General features: G+C 42.3%; 1 protein-coding gene across 1 annotated transcript; it reads right to left on the reverse strand.

The window, feature by feature from the left end:
• Positions 1-16,274: 16,274 nt before the first annotated feature.
• On the reverse strand, positions 16,275-21,584 carry HMGB1 (high mobility group box 1). Its single transcript, XM_036455615.2, has 5 exons — positions 21,446-21,584; positions 19,524-19,687; positions 19,217-19,362; positions 18,558-18,732; positions 16,275-17,548 (listed from the first exon to the last, which is right to left on the reverse strand). The coding sequence occupies exons 2-5, from the start codon at positions 19,671-19,673 to the stop codon at positions 17,378-17,380; spliced, it is 642 nt and encodes a 213-aa protein (XP_036311508.1). The 5' UTR covers positions 19,674-19,687; positions 21,446-21,584; the 3' UTR covers positions 16,275-17,377.
• Between the last annotated feature and the right edge of the window lie 712 nt (positions 21,585-22,296).

Raw genomic sequence — 22,296 nt, forward strand, 5'->3', positions numbered from 1 at the left:
CATTTACTGCCTCTAATGGAAACTGTTGACAGGAAGTTGATGGCGGCTGAGTGCTACCTCACTCATGATTTATCCAATGGGTCAGTATGACCAAAGTACTAAGTGAACCAACATACTCATTAATTATTAAAGAGGTTAATACCACACAGACAGTGGTGTACAAATCCAATAGCTACCTACATGCCTTCAAAGGTCCCCAGGAAGAGATCAAAGAGATGAGACAACATTAATCTCACTACAACAATCAGCATTTTGATTTAACATCCAGTTGGTTAGCAAATGTGCAGGATGGAATTAAGTGATGTGTACTCCTTTAGTCAGTTCTAATCTACGTTACACTTAAAATCCTAGTGGGTTCCCAACAAATTCAATTTCCTTTAGGCTGCAACTATAGTAGCTCAAGAAATCAATTATTATTTTTTTTTTTTTTACTAAATGAATTGCTTAAATCAATCCAAAACGATCAGCATTTTTATTTAATATCCAGGTTAGCAAATGTATAGAATGGAATTAAGTAATGTGACTTCTGTGGTAATGTATCATCTAAAAGGTTTCAAATACCTACACAATCAGAGCTGATTCCCGACAAATTCAATTCACTTGAGGCTGTGGCCATATGATTACAATGAATCAAACTCTTTACTAAGTTAATTGGTTAAATCAGTCAAAACATAAATTCAGTGAAAAAATAAGTCCGAATGACTGGCTGATTTGAATGGCTAATGTAGAAAAGTAAGTTAAATGATGAACTTGGAATACATACTGCTCTGATTTAATTTAAACTGTAGAGGTTTGTTTGCCTTTTGGATAAGGACAACACCAAAAAGTGCTGGTTTCCAAACTTGGCTGTCCTCTAGACACCTGAGGAGCTTTCAAAACTTCCAAAGCCCAGATAATTTAAGTAAGAATCTTTAGGGTGAGACCCAGGTAACACCAGGTTTCAGACAAGTTAGGGGACCATTTACATCAAAGTCAAATCATTAGGAATGAAGCCGCTATACTCTGCTTTACATTCAGGTAGAAGTCTAAGTTGTAGGATAAAAGAAGGAGACCTGGTAATAATATTGCAGTAATTATTACTAGCTAACTAGTTCTTATATAATTTGTTCTTATTATATAAAAAGTAATAGTTGACTATTGAGACCTAACCAAGTGCCAACACTTGTACTAGCATTTTACATGTATTATTTTATTAAATTCTCTCACATGCGATTATTGTGCCCATTTTACAGATGCAGAAACTGAGGCTCAGGAAGTAGATACTTGCCCAAGGACAACCAACCAGCATGTTAGAGCTGCTACAAAGTAGTGTGACCACAAAGCCTGTGTGCTTGAGCTGTTTTTGAAACCAGTGATTTAAAATTCAAGGCTGCTTTAGATCTTTGCACTTCACTGTCTTATCTCTTTGGGCCACTGGTTTACTTTACTTTTCTTTGTTTCTGGATGTGGAGGCTTCTCCAAACAGCGCACAAAAGCAATTTCTCATGCCCTGCCTGGCTTTCAGATATATTAGACAGAGGAGTTAATATTCTGCCTGAAGAGTCCTCTCTCAGGGGAAGGTTCTGGTCAGATAAAAGCACTCAGCAAAAAGAAAGCCGGAGACAAAACACCCACCTGGAGGAAACAGACAGATTTGTTAAAGTGTGTTCAAGATTTAGGGGGAAAAGGGTCAGGATATAAAAGGGCTTCTCATTCACAGAAAATCCTATTTTTGACCTGTAAACATGTATGCGTTTGTTTAAAAGGTGTTGTTTTGGTGTGTTGTTGTTTATTAGGTAGCCCCCTTAAGTAACGTGTGTTAAATACCAGCAAAATTCTTAACATTTATATTATAAACATTAACCTTTTCAGTTGCATAGTGAAATACAAAATTAAAAAAAAGAAGATAGAAAGATGAAAATATGATACGAAGTCACAGTCATTTGCAGCAGTTACCTGTGACAGTTATGGTGCTGTGTACATACTCTGTGGATTGTGTCTTTTCTCTCCTTCAGCATAAAAGCCAAGAGAGAAGCTAACCCTGCCCTAAGACGCTCCCTCAGGATGAAGGCTGACCGCCCGCAGACTTGGGCCAGTCCCAGCAGTCATGTTTTTTGTCCAGCCCACTTACCTCAGGACACTTTTCCCTTCTGGGGTGTCACTCACAATCGCACCTCACCAGACAATTGCCCTTTTGACCCTGAACCTACCGCCAGCCACCACGCCAGGCCACATGGGCCTTGAAAAGGACTAGAACTTCCCTCTGGCACCAGGCAGGGCCCCCAGAGGAAGCCAATCCCTGTTCTTGTGGAAGGGCAGACAAGGGGCCATGCCTCTGCCCCCCGGCTCAGTGCTGCTCCTGTCTTCAGGCAGAGCTGCACACCCACAGGAAGACACCAGGCTTGGGAAGGGTGAAGCCCCTGGGCCCGAATGTGCTGTTTCCCTTCCTTTGGGGCGGACTGACTGGGGCTGTGCTTGGCTCACCCCAACCTTGTTTTGTGTGTGGCTGAGTTTCAATCTCCTTCTAGACCTTCTTCCTTAAAGACTAATTTTCCACGGTGCTCTATAAATAATACTCATATTCTAAAGTATAAAGATGTGGCTAGGAGAATGTGAGTCTTGGAATTAGCAGGAAACTCAGGAGGAAAATATTTTAAGGAAATAAAGTAAAAGGACTAAACAAATGCTGAGAGAGAGGCTGTGCACCAAGAACGCAGAGGGCTGGATGTGATTCCTGATTCTCTGCTCAGAGAGTCTTGTCCCCTCTTCACCTCGTACAAAAGAGACAATTGGTGCTAAGCAGGCTCTGAGGTTGCTTTAAGATATGTAGAAAACACTGAAGGGCACAAGTCCTCCTGCCTTCCATCGTCACGTCTGCACAAGTAAGAAAATCAAAGCCAGAATCTGCGCCGGTATGTTGTTTAAGTCACCAAGGGTTCTGCTCGGCTGCTCACAAGGGCTCGAGGAGGCCCATGACCTGCCTGGCTCCCGCGGTGGCAGCAGCTGGCACGCTTCCTGGGCAGCCCCTCCAGCTGCAGCTGTCGGTGCTATTTGCAGCTCTCCACATCCTGAGAGCTGGATACAGAGGCCTCTCCTTGAGAGTGTGAATAAGACACACGTCGCTAGCAGGGGGTGACTGGGAACAGTCTGGGCCTCCCTGGATCATGGAAAGTGTCCTGAGGAACTTCTGCTACGGCTGCCCCAGGGGCTCCTAAGCTTTCGCTGGACACCACTTGTCCCAGCCAACTAAAATAGAGGAAGCAGGTGGAAGTACTAAGGGTGTTTGAAAGTGAATGAACTTCCTGTTATCTTCTCCAATAGGCCTTTCCTGACTGCTTCTTGACTTGTTCATTGTCTTCTCCCTGAAACCATAAGCTCCTGGAAGTGTCCTGAGGTACTCTTGGTCTGTGCTGTTGGGCTCTGGATTTCCAGGGCTAACTAAGCATGGTGCTTGGCTCATTGGTAAGTGAGTAAACAAATCCCAAACCAGTAGTCTGCCTACTCATTGGATTTCTCAACTTGACATCCACTTAACCTGTAGAGAGAAACCGGATTTATTTGGGGTCATGAAATTTACTCTCCCTGGGTTTATATATTTTCCAACCCACAGTGTAGGATCTGATTTGAAATATGTTACTGGTCTTTACGTTTTCTGATGCATGCCTCTTGTCACTATGTAATGTAATAACCTTATGTCATTTAAAGAAGGTCAAATTATAGGGTAACTGGAAAGTCACAACAATATAGTCTTAAGTACAATCATTTGGAGTATGATTTTCACCTAAAACTTGGTTAAAATACATTTGAAAAAGACTCAGTTCAATTCAACAAATTTGACTTAGTGACAGATCCAATGTAGTCTGTTGTAATGAATGAGAATTGAGCCCATAAAAGAAGATTTAATAACATTAATGAAATTACCTTTATTATTAATGGAATCGAAGGAGTCTTAACTCTAAAAACAAATGTTCTCTAAACTTGAATATGTTATACTCAAGAAGAAAATCAGCTGAAAAGAAAACACTTGTAAAAAGTGACAATTATTTCTGATAATGATATGCACATCTGGTAACATTATGAAAAATAATGATATTCACTGGTCATATTAGTGTCCATTCTTCCCATTTTCTCAGAGTCCATAACTCATTTCACTATAATTATAATAAAACTAGAGGCCCAGTACATAAAAATTTATGCACTGGAGGGGGGTCCCTCAGCCCTGCCTGCTCCCTCTCACAGTCTGGGAGCCCTCAGGGGCAGGAAGTGACCTGGCAATTAGAGGAAGGCGACGCCCCATCACACCTCTGCTGCCGCCACTGCCAGCAGCGCAAGCCTTGGATGGCCCTGGTTACCTGAGCCTCAGGCCGGCCCTGGGTGGCTGGGGGGCTGAGGGGACTGGGGGACTCCAGAGGCAGGCACAGAGTGGCCGAGCCCAGGCAGGGTTGAGGGGACTGGGTGCTGCCATCTTTGAGGGCAGGGAAATCAATTAGCATATTCTCTCTTTATTGGCTGTGGGCACCACCATATTTGTGATGGTATGAGGGTCAATTAGCATATTCCCTTTTTATTAGATAGGATGTCCCCATTTTTTAGCTAGTATTATCCCAGGTAATGCTGGCAAAAATATCTAGAAATCTTTCCTAAATTTCAACCTAAATTTCTAGAAATGACTTGTTTTCTATTCAATATTGGAACCAATATATAAGAATTTATAATTTGCTGAGGAGTAGAAAATTAATTCATTCTTGAAGCCCTTATTTATGAGCAGCTACACAGGTCATCCAGTTGTCCCAGCAGGAGCAGTCCCAGCCCTTCTGGGACTGGCAGCCCTGCCAGAAAAATGTTACCACATCTTTTGAATGGACTTGCAAACAATCTTATAATTTGAATTGTGTTTTGACTCCCTCCCTTTCTTAAAAGAAAATGAAAAATAGAAATCTTATGCCAAAGAACTTTGCTTAAGGATAAGGACACATACTAGTAGGTAATACTTAATCAGTAAGGAAAACATTAAAAAAAAAAAAAAAAAAAAAAAAAAAAAAAAAAAAAAAAAAAAAAAGATAATGTGCCTGGAGAGAGGGGACTAGGAATCTAGTACTGTGCCTACAGCTTTTTGGACACTGGATGATAATGTCAGGTGGGACCTGCACAGCCCATTGGAGAGAGCTGTGGGATGTGCACAGACCATAGAGTGGCTGAGGTTTTGACCAGCTTCCTCAGTGGCTGCAAGCAAGCACCCTGTTTCACTGGAGATTTGGGGTCGAGAGGATCTGGGGTCAGAAGGGCAAATACTACCCGAGAGAAAAGGAGAGGCCGGGGTTGGCCTCATCACAGAATTTATAGATCAGGAAACATTTTTGTTACTTGAGGGGTCTTTTCATACTTTGGGCTCTCAAAGAAAAGACATTTGAGTGTTTGCCCTGTTTTGATCATTCTTTTTTTTTTTTTTTTTAAAGAGAGGAAGAGAGAGGAATAGAGAGTTAGAAACATCGATGAGAGAGAATCATCGATCAGCTGCCTCTTGCACACCCCCCACTGGGTATGTGCCCGCAACCAAGGTACATGCCCTTGACCAGAATCAAACCCGGGACCTTTCAGTCCACAGGCCGACGCTCTATTCACTGAGCCAAACCAGTTTTGGCTGTTTTGATCATTCTTATATGTTAGAAGTCATGCTAGCCAGTTTAAGGAAACGAGGGAATACCTATATTGAGTGGTACAGTATTGTGTACTTGTAACAATCACATTTTGATGAATAAAAATATTTTAAAGCTCCTTTTATAAAACATTGAAGGACTTCTTTGTTCTGGGTGTAAACTAAGATTTCACCCATGAGTTTGATCAACTTGATCATAAGTATATTTGGCTAGTTTATTCCTTAAAAATTATTCCTCAGGCTTTCTTCTCTTAACTCTCAGAAGTATTAACAGATGGGTGTTATTTTATGTTTTTGGCTAGAATTGGGTCCTGGGAAAGAATGCAGAGTAGGTGATGAGAAGAGGACTGTTATCTGACATTGTCCATTACTTACCTGTCTCTGGAATTAAAGAGACCAGAAATGTAAGGGGATCCACATTCCCAAGCTCTTGAGAGGAATAAGTTTCAGGAATTCCTTTGTGTTTCTGAAAATTAGCAGAAGCTACTCTTTGGAAGTCTACTGCAGTGAAATCGCCACACACCACACCTGCAGCAGATTGCCTCTTTCTAGAAAAAAGAAAAAAAAAAGCTTCCAGATTCCCGTTCCCTGGCATGTGATACCAAAGGGGCTGCTCCATTTCAAAGAAGATGCTTTGACTTGGCATTCAGGCCCTGCCAATCAAGGAAATGCTAACAGTTGTAAAAATCTCCTCTAAAACAGGCCATTCATCCCTGATTTTAGGGGAACTCTTGCTGGAGCCGAGGGCCTGTTACCCTGCTGATCATTCTGGCCATCATCCCTGGCCTCAGCATTGTCCATACACTTCCCAAAGCAAAACTAGTACATCCCAAATTCATACAATATCACAGACTCCACATATTCCTCACACACTTTCCTCTTGGTCTACAGAGAAGTCAAGTCCCGTATTAAACTCTGACATGAGCATTCATTCATTCATTTATTCATTCTTTTTTTTTCATCCTTTCATCCTATCTGATGGTGGAGGCATGAGCGCTAGTAAAGATAAGTTTGTATGTTAATTTCTGTTTGAGCAAGTGGCTTCTTAATTTTCCCATTTTAGAAAAGAGAGATTTATAATAAAACAAACTGGAAATGTTTTTAAAATTTTTAGTGAGGTTTTAAACATTATTAGCAACAGCCTACTAAGGCCGCTTGATCATAAAGATGAGGGAAAAAATAGATTTGACCTAAAAATGAAGACATAGCAAAATAAATTAAAAAACAAATTACATCTGTTTTCCCCCCCAAGTCAGTTGATTATTTTTTTATTGTTGTTGTTAATCCTCACCCAGGGATAATTTTTCCATTGATTTTTTTTTTATTTATTTTTTTATTTTTTAGGGAGAATGGAAGGGAAGGGGAGAAATAGAGAGAAACATCGATGTGCGAGAGAGACATCAGACTGCTGGGGTTTGAACCAGCAACTCAGGTGCATGCCTTCAGTCCACAGGCCAACACTCTAACCACTGAGCAAAACCAGCTAGAGTCAGGTCAGTTGATTTTTTTTTTTCCGATGCAATAGCAGAAAGCCTGTATTCCATGCTAGCATGGGCTCTGTCCCATTTACACCAACAGCGACGTGGTGGAAGAGAGCAAGCTTCAACAGATCAAAGGGTTTTATAGGGGTGTTGATGTCACTGTTTTGGCTGACCCTGATTGGTTGGGTGAGGGTTAGGATCCAGTTACAAAATGGAGGATCAGGAGTTAGCCCCACCCTCTCATTCCAAGGAGTTAGCCCCGCCCTGCCATTTCATTCCCCCCTTGTCTTATGTGCACAAGTCAAATCATTGACTCAGCCTACTTCCTTTAAGGGCATTCACTGCTCTGTTATCTAGCCTTACTTAGCCCTGGACTTTCTCACTGGCTAGTAAAAACATTCTTACAGTTACCAAGATCCTTAATACCACAGTTCCCATCAGTACTGTCCTCACTGAAGTCCAGTTCCCCTCCTGCAGGCATCCTCCTGGCCTGCGTGGAAGGTCAGTTGATTTTTAACCACACTTCTTTTTTATTTTATTTTTTAAAAATATACCTTTTAAGATTAGCCTTATGTAATTTCTAAATTCTTATGTAATTTCAAGAATTTCTAATTCTTTTTAAAATATATATATTTTTATTTATTTCAGAGAGGAAAGAAGAGTGAAAAAGAGATAGAAACATCAATGATGAGATAGAAATATCAAACATCGATCTGCTGCCTCCAACATGGCCCATACTGGGGATTGAGCCCGGAATCTGGGCACATGTTCTTGACCTGGATCAAATCTGGGGGACCCTTCAATCTACAGGCCAACACTCTATCCACTGAGCCAAACCAGCTAGGGCTTAACCACACTTCTTAAAAAACCCTCAAGATGTTAACATTTAGTTTTAAAAAAGCTTCAAGTATTATAATAGATATAAACATATGTAATAGATACCTATTATATAATTGATAGAATGTTATACAATAATACATCTCTCTAATTTTTAAAAATTAAATCAATATTATTTCTAGTGGTCCATAATAATTATCTGAGCTCAACACATATGTTTTGCAATGTTGGCCTCTAAAATTTAGGTTCTTAAAAGAAACATGAAATTTAAACTGCTTTTCAGTTTTGATCTATATAGTGTAAAATCCAAGCTCACCAAAGGATGAAATAGATTCCAATGGAATTAACTAGAAGATAATTTTTTTTATAATTATTCCAATTTCATGTTGACTTGTTGACCACCATTAAATAAAGCATGTACTTTCCAGAACTGTTTATCTATGTCTGAGTCTTAAATTATATGTAAAAATACAGCTAACCTTATTTTAAGAAAAAAATTCTGATACAAACAACTAATTAATATATTTTGAAAATTATATAATTATTTTTATATAGAGTAGGTTCATAATAGTGATACAATGAAAAAGAAAAGCAAGAAAGCTGTTATGCTTTTGCAAATTTTTCTAAGCTTTTTCACCCATTCCAATTGATCTACACATTCTCTTTTGAAGTCCTGAGCAATTAATTGAATGTAAAAGCTCTTTTAATCTTCAACCTGAAAAGTAGTTAAATAACAAAAAGATAAAAAGGAATGAATGGACATTTCAATTCAATTGCTCTCCAGGCTTTTCATGCTTTCATCTGCTTGCTTCTGAAGGGTTACCCCTTTCACAGTTCCCCCACTTCTATAGTCTCAAACTGTCATCAAATTTTAGAAATTATGAGCCTACTCTATATCTTTTATAGGTACAATTGCCTGAATTGCCTTCTAGACAAAATATAACGTTTGGATGAAAACTTTCTGAATGCAGTGTGGGAAAACCAAACTTGGCTCATCCTTTGATTCAGCAGTTTCACTTTAAGGAAATATATATATACACATTCCTTTTTACTTATAGCCTAATAAAACAATCATGGGCACAAGGGTATGGATATAAGAAAAGGATATTCATCTTTCTTAGCTTTATTCATATCATTATAGTAAAAAAAAATCAGAACCTATGTAAATGTTTAATAATGAGAGATGGTATTTTACACTCATTTAATGGAATACCATGCAAGCATTGAAAATGATATAGTGCAGAATCTATAAGCATAAAAGCATAATATACAAATCGACCGAATGACTGAACAGCAGAACGGACAACCTTCCTGATGACCATGCTATGACACACACTGGCACCAGGCCAGCCAAGGCGGGTGTGATGTGATTAGTCAGGGGGCCCAGCCATTGTGCCATGATTGCCCCTCAGAGGGAGGTCCAGGCCACTGGCCGGTGAGGTGATCCATAGGGGTGGGGGGAAGGCTCCACAATCACCCCACAGAGGGAGGCCCAGGCCAGTCAAGTGATTGATCATACCCTGCACCTGTCACCTCACAGAGGGAGGCAACTGATGGCAGGGGTAGGGGTGGGGGGCAGTGCTACACAGATGGCAGGCAGTGGCAGTAGCAGGGGTAGGGCCAATGACCAGCAGCTGGGGGAAGGAAAGCCCCATAGGCCCTAATCACCAGCCATGCCTAGGGACCCTACCCAAGGGGTCCCAAATTACGAGAGGGCACAAACTGGGCTGAGGGACACTGACTCCTCATGCACGAATTTCATGCACTGGGGCTCTAGTAAGAATATAGGATGACAAAAACTTTTGTTTAAGAAAGACTGTTAAGCACAAAAAGTAGTTTACAATTAGAATGTTTATAAATATATTGCCATTTTTGCAAAACATATATGTATTCAACCAAAAAACAACCTAATTTAAAAATGGGCAAATATCTTGTTTAAGACAGTTCTCCAAAGATACGCAAGTGGCCAATAAGCACACAAAAAGATGTTCAAACTAACTAGGCCTTAGGGAAATGTAAATCATAATAATAATGATATGAACTTCATAGCTACTGTGATGGCTATTATTTTTTTAAATGAAAATAGGAAGTGTTGATGAGGTGGTGGAGAAATTGGAACATGTATAAATTGCTACCCTATATAATAAAAGGCTAATGTGCAAATAGACTGAATGGCGGAACAGCCAGAACAATAGAACAACTGAACAACTGGTTGCTATGATGTGCACTGACCACCAGGGGAAGTGCGCAGAACATGGTGGGTATTGGTGGTGGGATGGTGGAGCAGTTGAGCAGGGATGCCAGACCAAGGTGGGGCACCAATTGCTGTCATTGGGGTGAATCTCTGGTGGTTACTAAAAATACTTTGTTCCTGGGCACCGTGGTTCTGCCAGCTATCACACCTGCTGCCAGTGCCGACCCCACTTGCACCCACTGCCGATGCCAGAGTCACCAGTTGCACCCATTGCCAGAGCCCAGCACTGGCCCAAATTACTTGGTGACATCAGTGAGTGTGAGTGGTGGCTGCTGGCCCCAATTGCCCCTCAGGGCTTCTCCATCTTCCCTGCTCCTGAGGGGAGATCGGGACCGGCAGCCATCACTTGCAACCACTGACAGTGGCAGCCTCAATCGCTCTATGCCTTCAGCAGGTGCAAGCAGGGCCAGTCCTTTCAGTGTTTGGGAGCAGTGGCAGCAGGATTGGGCCTGCCATCAGATAGGGGACTGAAGGACAAAGCAGGAGGGACCAGGTAGGGGCATGGAGGATGGGCTGAGACCTGCCCCTATGCCTACTGCAGCCTTGTGGCCCACAGTTTCTTTCAAGGTGCGTGGATTCATGCACTGGGCCCCTAGTGGGAATATAAAATGGTGCAGCTGCTGTGAAAGATTTAGGTGGTTGTTCTGTATGATCCAGTAATTCTATTTCTAGGGATACAGCCCAAAGAATTGACAATAGTGATGCAAATAAATATGTGTAATTGGGTGTTCATAGCACACTAGCCATAGTAGCTAAAAAGAGGCAACAGGCCAAGTGTCCATCAATGGATGAGTGGATAAATGAATTGTGAGATATAAATATATATATATATTAGTATATATGAAAATTATTCAGCCATAAAATGGAATGAAGTACTAATACATAGTACAATGTATTATAGATGAATCTTGAAAAAAAGAGGCTAAGTGAAAGAAGCCAGTCACAAAGGACAACATAGTGTTTGATTCCATTTATGTGAAATATCCGGAATAGGTAAATCCACAGCAGTGATGCAGATTACCGTATTTTTCGGACCATAAGACGCTCCGGACCATAAGACACACCAGTTTTTAGAGAAGGGAAATGAAGAAAAAAAGATTCTGAAACAAATAGTGTCCTAAAATATTTTATGTGCATTAAAACCCAACATCACAGTCATAAACACATGTAATCAACCCTGTAAAGTAAACAGCAGCATTTAGAACCATTTTAGAGCCGGGCAAGCACACAGAAACCACACAGAGCCGGGCAAGTAAAAACACTTTTTTTTTAAAGTATATGTGTAGGCTATATTTGGACCATGATGCAGGGACTTTTTCCCCCCACTTCTGGGGGGGAAAAAGTGTGTCTTATGGTCCAAAAAATACGGTAGTTGTTGCCAAGGGCTAAGGGGGAGAGGTAATTAATGAGTATGGGATTGCCTTTGAGGTGATGGAAATGTTTGAAAAATAAAGGTGGTGGTTGCAGAACACTGTAAATACACTGAATGCCACTGAATTGTCATTTTACCATGGTTAATTTTATGTAAATTTCACCTGTTTTAAAATGTTACATGTATTTATTAAATTAATTAAATAGATATTTTATATATTTACTAGAAGCCCAGTGCACAAAATTCGTGCATGGGTAGGGTCCTTAGGCCTGGCCAGTGATCAGGGTCAATTTGTGGGGTGGCTGGTGGGCCCCTGCTGGCACCCGCCTTGGCTGGCCTGGTGCTACCTGCTTGCCAGCCCCACCCCCCCACTGCTGCTGCTGCTGCTGGTCATCTCTTTCTGGGGGGTGACAGCGGGGCAATTGGCAGAGGGGAGGGGGAGCGCTCGCACCCACCTTGGCTGGCCTGGGGTCTGCGGGCTGGGGACAGCTCCTGCATTGAGTGTCTGCCCCCTGGTAGTCAGTGCGCATCATAGTGACTGGTGGTTCAGCTGGTCATTTCAATGTCTGATCAATTTGCATATTAGGCTTTTATTATATAGGATGATATACAAATATATATAAAACTGAAGGGCACATAGTATTTTAAGTCTTCTGACTAGAATTGTAAATTTTTATTTTCTTTTTCTTTCAATCAGTGCGAACTTCATTCAAAATAAGGTAGTTTTTTGTTATTGTACCATGTAATGGATCACAATCCTTCCTTGCACCTCTGGAGGTTCTCAGAGCTATTCGAAGGACATGAAGCAGCACATATCTCTGTTGCTTTGCAGCTCTTTAGAATCTGCAAGATTGGCAGTATTTTCATCTTGTTTTGTCTGGAAGTGTCCTGAGTCCAAGTTAATAGGAGGAAAGCTGGAGAGAAATCAGTGATGGCAGTGTGCTACCCTGCTCACATTTCAACTGTAGTCATGGCACCAGAACCCAAGAATGAAAGTAAGGGGCTGGGAGGAAGCCTTCCCACCCCTTATCATCCTTAAAAAGAACTCACACTTTTTTGTGCCTGTGAGCCTAACATTGCTAAATTGTTTTGATGCAGCTTTTGACCCTTAAGCAAACTTCAGAGTCTGTAGGCTTCTGTCCCCTACTCTGTATAAACCACAGGCTGGACGTACTGAGCCTGACTGGCCCCCAAAGCAGGAGCAGCGTTTGTTCCTTTTGTAAAGAGGTTCAGGGTCAGCCTCCCTGCTTCGCAGCCCTTGTGTGCATAGCCCAGTCACCACACCCACGTCCCAGGCTGCCCAACTTGAGATGTGCATCAAGACCTAAAATTCAGGTTGGGGCGGGAGCTGCCATGTCTTTGGGGAGTAGCTCCACACTCTCTTCACACCGTGAGGATGTGATGCCTGAGCTTCCTGTTTTTCTGTAGGAGTACTGTCACCCAATAGGTTCTCATTGTGTTTTAGGACCTGTTATTCTCTTGCTTGGCTATGTTCAGGACATTTTATTAGATGATCTGTAATTGAAATCCAAGGAATGAAAATATGGTGAAGCCTGTAATTACAGATTCTATGTAACTCTAAGGAACGAAGTTTATAAATGCATTATCGTGTGTCACACACCTAAATACTGTCTCCAGCCAGGAGGTGAAACAGGGGTTTACTTTATCCTATTTAAGGCAGGTCCTCAGTATCCATCCCACTTTTCCAAGTAACCCATCACCTAGTGCCCAGGACCTGGCCCACACAGTCCTCAACTACAATTTGTAGCCAAACTCACTGCTTTTCCAAACCTGTTGTTTGCAACTTCTATCAAGATTGTTGGTCTCTGCTAGAAAAAGTCCTCCCCAGATAAAACTATTATATGTGATGCTCCGGGAAGTTCATTTTCACACAATAGCTTACTTAATGGAGTTATTGCAGTCACTTTTTAGAGAAATAATTTGTTCAGTAGCTAAATCAATTGCCAATTCAAGGGTCTTTCAAGTTCTGATTCTGTCTTCTTGTGTTCAGGTGGTTCTGAGCAAATGACAATATTTCCGTATTTTAATTTCACATTTAAAAAAAAATAGATAGTTGGAGACAAAGAATAACCAGTAAAAATCTACCATAAAAAGCATTATTAATATATTTCAGTTAAGTATAGCTTTTGGGGGGACAACTTGTTTCTGACAAAGTTGTAAATGCAAGTTTTTTGACTAAGCAATTCTACTCTGATGTTTCTAAAAACTTGCATGTGCCTAAGAGAAATGCACAGCTCACTGCAATAGTTAGAAATAGCAAAAAAATAGGAAATGTGAATAACCATCAGATCGATATAGGGCATCATACTATGGAAAGTCACTTATGTCTGAATCGTGTGCCTAAAAATAAGTACCTCATAATTTACAAGGATCTCAACCCCCATATACCTTTTTAGTTGGTGACCAATATATTCAACTATATAGGATCTAACCAATGGACATGCCTAAAGGCACGTGATTACATTCCTCCTGGTAGACACACTTCAGATTAAAACCCACTGGAAAAATGGGCATTATATATCCTGGAGTGTGGTGTTATGCTTGTCTCTGGTGTTCTGTGGTTTTTCTGTGACATGGTGTATCATTAAATTGAAGCAGTTCTAGTGTAATACTTTGCCTTATTACTCCAGAGAGCAACTTGGCTCAGACCCAGGGAATTTCCCAAGTTATGGCAGGGTTAGCACTGCTGTTCATCTCTTTGCTTGGAAGAGGACAAGAAAACCAGCTTGTATCTTTTGTTCCATAGACATCCAAATTGTTTTCTGGCTTTGATGTAGTTTTAAAAGAATTTCAAGAGCCATTTGAAAATGACAGAAAACAAATATTAAAACACACACCCACACATTTTAAATAATTTACCACAGTCCTTAAAAAAAAAATAGCCACTGGTTCGCACTTGGGCAAGTTAATTCCAAGATTTAAGACTTATCTGCAAACTTGCAGTGATACAATCCTATGTGAAGAGTACCTGGCTGATACTGAAAATGAGCTACTTCAGGCCCTTTCAGATCTTTATTAGATTTAAGCCTTCATCATAATGTGATGCCAAAAAAATTGGCCACAATTTTCATTTAAAAATCTTTTTTTGTAGTTTCCTATATAGCTATATACTATGCTAACACCTGAGCAATATATAGAATTCCTTAGGCAATGAGGAAAATATTTGTCTAATCACTACTTATAGCACACTTCTTACCCATGATGTACAGGACTCAGAAAAGATTTTTCTAATTTAACTCTTAGAAATGGATATGGCCAATCAGTATCTTGCTAGATCATCAGATTATAACCCAGCAATAATTCTCAATCTTTATACAGTTAGGAAACTGGATATTAGGTTTAATTTCCAATTATACTGATTTTTAAAATGCAGAAAATCTAATACTAAAATTTATATGGTTTAATCATTTTCTGATTATCTTTATATTCCATAGTGCTTAAACCATTTCTAAACATTAAGTTCCTATACCTTGTCTCCCACCTTCATTTGAGTTTTGGACATCCAAGTTCTAGGGTTACTGTTGAAGCAGTAACAATTTCCAGTTTGAAGAGGATTTTTATCTATTTTTCTCCCAAGATGAGGCCAAACCTACCAGCCCCCAAACTTGATTCTCAACATCTTAGTTTTCATAACACACCCACTAAAATTACGTTTCCTTGAGGATGTATTCACTTTTAAAGGGATTAGAGTTGTTGACAACTGATCTTGAAATTGATTCTATAGCCATAGGAAACATGTGTCAAACACAAGGCCCGCGGGCCAAATCCGTCCCACCAGGCCTTGCAATGTGGCCCGAACCGCGCTGTCATCACTGCACTCCGCTGCGTTTCCATCACAATGACAGTTTGACTGTTCAGTAAACCATTCGGCCCGCTATTTAGGCTGGATTTTAGGTTTTGGCCCCTTCTCTGAGTTCGACACCCCTACCATAGGATATAAAAAATTGATTCTATCGCCATAGGATATAAATCAGAGGACACGGACTTGGTTCCTTCTAAAAAATTTTGATGATTTGAACACAATGGCAACCTTTCTATTTGAGGTTCTCATTTGGCTTAGATTTATCACTATCCTTGTTTTTAAAAACTAACTTGCTTAGCCCAACATTCTGAGAGTAAATTTAGTTTTTCCTCATTTATATATTTAGTATCCTGAGACGACTTTGAATGTGACAAAAATCTGGTTTTTCATCAGCCCATTAACCTATTTATAAGCATCAAATATTTTTAAAGGAAAGTTCTGCCAGTCCGTAGTGTTGCCGTTATTGGAAACAAGATTAAAATCTCAAGTGAAAGCCATTTAACTAATATTTAAAACCTCTGCAATTATTAGTTTATTAGCATCATCCAGGACTTAGATGTTCAGTATTCCTCCTGAAATTACATAAACAAATGCAAATGAAAATATCCGTCAAAATTATATAACAAAACAGCACTCCATCACAAAAGCGTGTAAAATTACAAGAACGCTATTTTAAAACACTGGCACCGTTAAGAGAATGTCAAAAACCACAAAACTGCCAAATTGTTTTCTAAATAGCTAAGTGGATAAACATGACCCTAATGAGTTTTGAGTCTTATAAAAATCAAATCTGTGATACAAAGTTAATTTCCCTCATGTCTATTTGATTTTATAAAGGGGCAAACTATAATTTGGAAAATATATTCAATCTCAAATGTGGTATACAATTTTAAAGGTTGGTCCAATTAATTAAAAATACTTTTAATGGAGTCTCAGGTTTCCTAAGCAATCCATATTTAGATAAATAAGACATTTACAGTCAGCACTTTTTTTTTTTTCTTCAGAGCCTTTGCCAGGACTAATGTCAACAAAAAACTTCATACCACAGTCTTGTATTTTAAGCTCACGCTTTTGGGGGGTACATTCTCAGGCCTTCTTTAATGTGGGAACTGCAAACATAACTGCCATTACATGGTAATGGAAGTTTAAAAAATGTCAAGTCCTCATGTAAAGATTAGAACATACTTTTCTATTAGTCCTTCAAGGACAGACTTTCAAATGTTTGATTCTAATAATCCCATGCTGTGAATAGCAGTTACTTTTTACTTGGTAAATGTAACTGGGCTATGTGAAAATTATCAACTGACCAATACTTTGAGTTTGTTATGGATGAAAACTATCTCAATTCAATTCTCATTACCCTCACCACAATTCTGCAGGGTGTGTAGACAAAAGCTTTTTATCAGCTAACTATATGAAAAGATAAAACACTGTAATTATATGATCCAAAATGGGCAAAAGCAAGACTAGCTTCCCCTCAAGAAAAATGTCAGACCTATGAAAAGGACAACAATACTAATAAAAAAAATTGTATTTACTTAGAAGCATTCAGAATGTCAACAAAACAGCTGCAACTTTTTTTTTTTTTGCAATTACAGAGTGGTATTCAGTTAACAGAACAACAATTATTTCGTATAAGCTGCATCAGAGACAACTGAAGATGAAAAACCTACCATCCCCATATATAACTAATTTGTGCTGTGCACCAACAAGAACCTGCTTTAAATTTCCATGCCAATTTACAACCCCCATACTGTACCAGGCAAGGTTAGTGGCTATTGAAAATACCACCAGGACAGGGCTATCTAAAGACACATTCGGTAGTGTGTTAACTATACAAAAAAAGACACTGTACAGTTTAAAAACAAATCTTACACAGCCTTACATTTCAATTTTTTTCTTTAAAAGGAGTGAGTTGTGTACAGGGGGGTTAAATGCTTTATAGACAAGAAAAAAAACCTGCGCTAGAATCAACTTATTCATCATCATCATCTTCTTCTTCGTCTTCTTCATCTTCCTCCTCCTCTTCCTCATCATCATCTTCCTCGTCTTCTTCCTCTTCCTTCTTTTTCTTGCTTTTTTCAGCCTTGACAACTCCCTTTTTGGCAGCATCAGGCTTTCCTTTAGCCCGGTAGGCAGCAATATCCTTCCAAGATAAGGGCAGGAGAAATTGGTAGGAAAGACAATATAGTTTAAGGGGAGAAATAAAAGCAATAAGGGAAAACCTGATTAAAAAAAACCAAGACCCCAGTTATGCTAAAACACCACACCCCTGAAGGTTCTCTCTACCTACACAAACAACCAAGACTTTTTAAAATGCATATAAAAATGAGATGATTATAATTCATGGTCTAATATTTGCCATGCTATGCCTCACTGAAGTGAAATCATGCACATACTAACATTCCTTTATTGAAACTAGAATGTAGACTTTTATTAAAGGGTAGACACTGCCACCTTCTGAATGCAAAAAAGCATTCTACTGGTTTATATTGTCAGATCCTAATCCATACATAGTAAGAAATTTTGTCTTTAAAAACAAAAGGTAATTTATCAAGGAAGCATGCAATTAGGGTTAAGAAACATCTAGAAAATAATACTTCCCCCCCCAGAATAAGATAAAATTTAACTTTAATATTTCAATTCAAAGTACAGGCACTATAGGCTTTCCTTCTTAATTTATTACACAGACATTAACTTTTAACTTAAAATTGAATATTTTGAGGTTATCTAAGGAGAAAATAAATGTTTCAGGGCATGTTTATGAAGAAGACTATATTATTTTTGTTCAGCCTCCTTTTAAATTGTGTACTTAAGACCATTTAAAACAACTAATCACCTGACTCAAAGTAACTACCAAAACTCCAATATATTTGGAGATATTGGGGAATAACAAACCCAGCTTAAATGCACAGCCTCAGCCCAATACAAATAATATAAAGTAAAAACAAACAAAAAACCCCAAGACATTTCCAGTATAATTTCATATTCTACAAATTTAAAAGATGGAAAAGGACTTAGGATCATATCCAGTGAATATACTAAACATGCTGTTATACTAACAAAAAAAAAACAACGCATTATACCTCAAATTTTTACAAACTCTTAAGAAATTAAGATCACCTAATTCCACCAAGCAAATCTATACTCCTTACCTTTTCATATTTCTCCTTCAGCTTAGCAGCCTTCTTTTCATAAGGCTGCTTGTCATCTGCAGCAGTGTTATTCCACATCTCTCCCAGCTTCTTTGCAACATCACCAATGGATAGGCCAGGATGTTCTCCTTTGATTTTTGGGCGATACTCAGAACAGAACAAGAAAAAGGCCGAACTACAAAGAGAAATTTCATTTTAGAAGTTTACTATCAAATGTGTAGTGTATTGCCATATAAAAAAACTGCTTCTAGTTTCTAGCAGACATTGGATAGGGTACAAATATCATAAAATGCTAATTATCCTTCATAACCAAAGCTTGATTTACATTTTTTTAACATGACACTACCAGTTGAACAGACACTATTAATATTAATGTTAAAGATCCAAAAAGACACTCTACAAATTAAGTATTTCAGATATTTCTCAAAAAAGACTCAAAACAACACTTACAAAATATACTGGGAGAAGAAAGCAAATACCAAGTTCAAATGCTCTGGCCAAACTCCCATCCCACAGGAATTTTACTTACAACATTTAAATATGCCAATGTGAGCCACGATTAGCGAAGAAACTTTGCTTATACACTCCAAACTCATAAGGTGGCTTGCTGAATTTGTGATTTTACTGCAAAACACTTCTTAAATGGCCAAGATACTTACGGAGGCCTCTTGGGTGCATTGGGATCCTTGAATTTCTTTTTTGTTTCCCCTTTAGGAGGAATATAAGTTTTCATTTCTCTCTCATAACGAGCCTTGTCCGCCTTTGCCATGTCTTCAAATTTTCCTTTCTCCTTAGCAGACATGGTCTATAAAAGAATTTGTAAACTTTCAGCTGATAAAAATTTTAATAAATTATCCTCAGAAGTATTAAAATGAATAAAACCAGTGATTTATTGCCTGTTCTAACATTACCACTCAGTATGCAAATGGCCATAGGCTCCACTTTTTTGTGTGTTTTAAGCCTTACCTTCCACCTCTCTGAGCACTTCTTAGAAAACTCTGAGAAGTTGACTGAAGCATCCGGGTGCTTCTTCTTGTGTTCCTCCCGGCAAGTTTGCACAAAGAAAGCATAGGATGACATTTTGCCTCTCGGCTTCTTGGGATCTCCTTTGCCCATGTTTAATTACTTTCCTTAAAAAATAAAACAATGCTTGATGTGAGCAATGAAACTGACATTTCAGAGCACTCTGCCTTCTTGGGGTGTGTGTGAAACCCAAGGTCCCGGTTACTTAGCACAGGAGTGACATCGGCGTCCCTGATACCAAACCAAAAGCTGGGAGTGATAGGCAATTCCTAGAAGAGGCAGCACCAAGCAGAAAACGGTCCTTTGGTGTGATCTCAAAAAGTGTAGGCACAAAGCTACACTCATAGTATTTGTTACTCATTTGTTCGGAATGAATACCTCAACGGGCATTTAAATTTCTGTAAACGTATAAAACCATTTAAAAATCAAGAAGACGTCAGAAAACTAACGTGTGGATTTGGGGGCTGGCACACCTAAGGAGTAAAGGGGTAAGACCCGAAGGGGTGGGAAGAGGCCCCGCAGGAACGGGCCTTAAGTTCCTGGGTCCCGACAACCGCCCGCGCGGCAAAGGCACAAACTTTGCGGGGCGGCGGCGGGGTCTGCGCGGCTCCTCCGCACGCGAGGCAGCGCCGTTCCCACCGGCTTGGCCCCGAGACGAATTTCGGTTCTGACCTAACACGTCCGGTCTTAAGTTTCTGAGTAAACACGGATGAGGGACAAAAGCCACTCCTGCCCCGGCTGACCCCCGCCCCCACACCGTGTTTTTTTTGTCCGTCAAAGTTGAGGCGCCACGCGGAGCGGGCTCCCGGCGCCGGGCCCCACACTCCTTCCCGCCATTTGCCCCCCGGAGCCCGGGGGCGGCGGCGCGGGCCCGGCCCGCCACGTGCGCCCGCCGCCCCCATTTTGTCGGGCTCGAGAGGGAGCAGCCCCGCTCGAAATGGGGGCTGGCTCCGCCCGCGGCCGCCGGCCCGGCGCGCACGGAATGGCCGCTGCGCGTCTTCCCCGCCTGCGCCGCCGCGAGGGCGAGCGCGAACATGGCTCCTTCCCTTTGTGTGTGTATGTGTGTGTGTGCGTGTGAGGGAGTGAGTGTGTGTGAGCGCGGGCGGGCGGGCGGGGTGGCGGCGCGCTCCGGCGCACGCTCGGCCATTGCGGCCGGGGGGAGGGGCGGGGGGCGCGCGCCGGACCCTCCCTCCTCCTCCCCTCCCCCCGCGCCGCGCCCGTCTCCCTCCGCGGCCCGCGCGCCGCCACCCCCGCACGGCGGCCACGGGGCTGGGAGCGGAGACGAAAAAAAGTTGCCTCGGAACTGCGCGCCCCGCTCCCCCGCCCGCCCGCCGCCTTGTTTTCTCCCCGCCGGCAGCGCCGGGCGAGTCAGCCATGTTCCAGCGGGCGCAGGGCGCCGCTCCCCCCCCCGCCGCGCCGCCGCCCGGGCGCAGGCCGCCGGGCCCACCGCGCCGCCCGTCCGCGCCCGGCTCTGCGGCGGCGATGCAGCCCGAGGAGGCGCCGCCGCCCGCCTCCCCGCGGCGGCCCCTTCGACCCCGCGCACGGCAGCCGCCCGAACGCTCGGCTCGGGGGGCTGAAAACACGTTAAAAATGTTTCCCATAAAAATGTCTATTTTGCGCCAGTCAGCGCGGGCGCCGGCGGCGGGCGGCACGGGCGCGGGGCTCCGGCGCTCGGCTGCCGGGGTCCGGCGCGGGGCAGAGCTCGGAGCCCCGGGCTCGCTCCGTGCGCAGTTCCCCCCCGTCCCCCCTCATCCGCCTTTGTGTGGATCCCGACCCACCGCTCGGAGCGGCCGCCGGATCCCGCCGCCGCGCGAGCCGGGCGCTGCCGGAGGCGCCCTTCCCGCCGCGGCGCTGCCCGCACTCACCCTCGGCGAGCACACAGTCACCCCGTGCCCGGCCGGCTCGCACTTGCCCCGGCGCTGTCTCTATGGAGCTCAATGCACTGCAATGGCTGTGAGAGCGGGAGCCAGACGCAGCCTCCTCACTCTCTCCGCTCTGTAACATTACTCTCCAGCCAGAGCGCCTCCTATTGGCTACCGCCAACTCACGGGGCCCGGCCATTGGTCCGCTCCCTCCCATTGTCCTGACCAGAGCCCGTCGGCTATTGGCTGTCTCCGGGGACACGTCATCAAGGATTGAAACAGCGCGCAAATCTGAATGTGTGTGGATGCCGGGCAAGGAGGCTGAGGCGGGAGAGGCAGAGGCAGAGGCAGCTGCTGCTACGGGAAAGCGAGCTCTATGGAGTGTGTGCATGTGTCTAACCCGAGCGGGCTCCACGCCGGAGCGGCCGCCAGAGCGGCCCGGGCCTGACTTCTCCACGAGACTCTCCAACTCCTCGGGCAAAACAGACACCCACAGGCCTCCCCCCGCCCTCCCTACCCCAAACTCGCTGGCAGAGCCATTGAGATAAGGTACCCCAGAATTTTAGAAGATCCTCAAAAGTGAGGGCGACAGTTTGAGGTTGCCTCCCCTGAAAACTGGGGCTCCTGCCAGTGCAGAGGGGGGAAGGCAGCAAGATTGAGGCCCCTCAACAGCACGTGGTTGCATTACACTAGATCTCTGCAAAGGCAAGGCTTTTCCTATAAGAAAGTGACATGATCCGGTCGGCCGGTTTTAAAATGCCCCTTTTTCTGGGCTTATAAACCGTAACGTCAGGCTTGCTGAGCAGCTGAAATCTTGACTCACAGCATAGGCATTTGGTTTCGCCTTTTTTGCT

Source organism: Pipistrellus kuhlii, unplaced genomic scaffold, assembly GCF_014108245.1.
Source record: "Pipistrellus kuhlii isolate mPipKuh1 unplaced genomic scaffold, mPipKuh1.p scaffold_m20_p_3, whole genome shotgun sequence".
NCBI classification, from domain to species: domain Eukaryota; kingdom Metazoa; phylum Chordata; class Mammalia; order Chiroptera; family Vespertilionidae; genus Pipistrellus; species Pipistrellus kuhlii.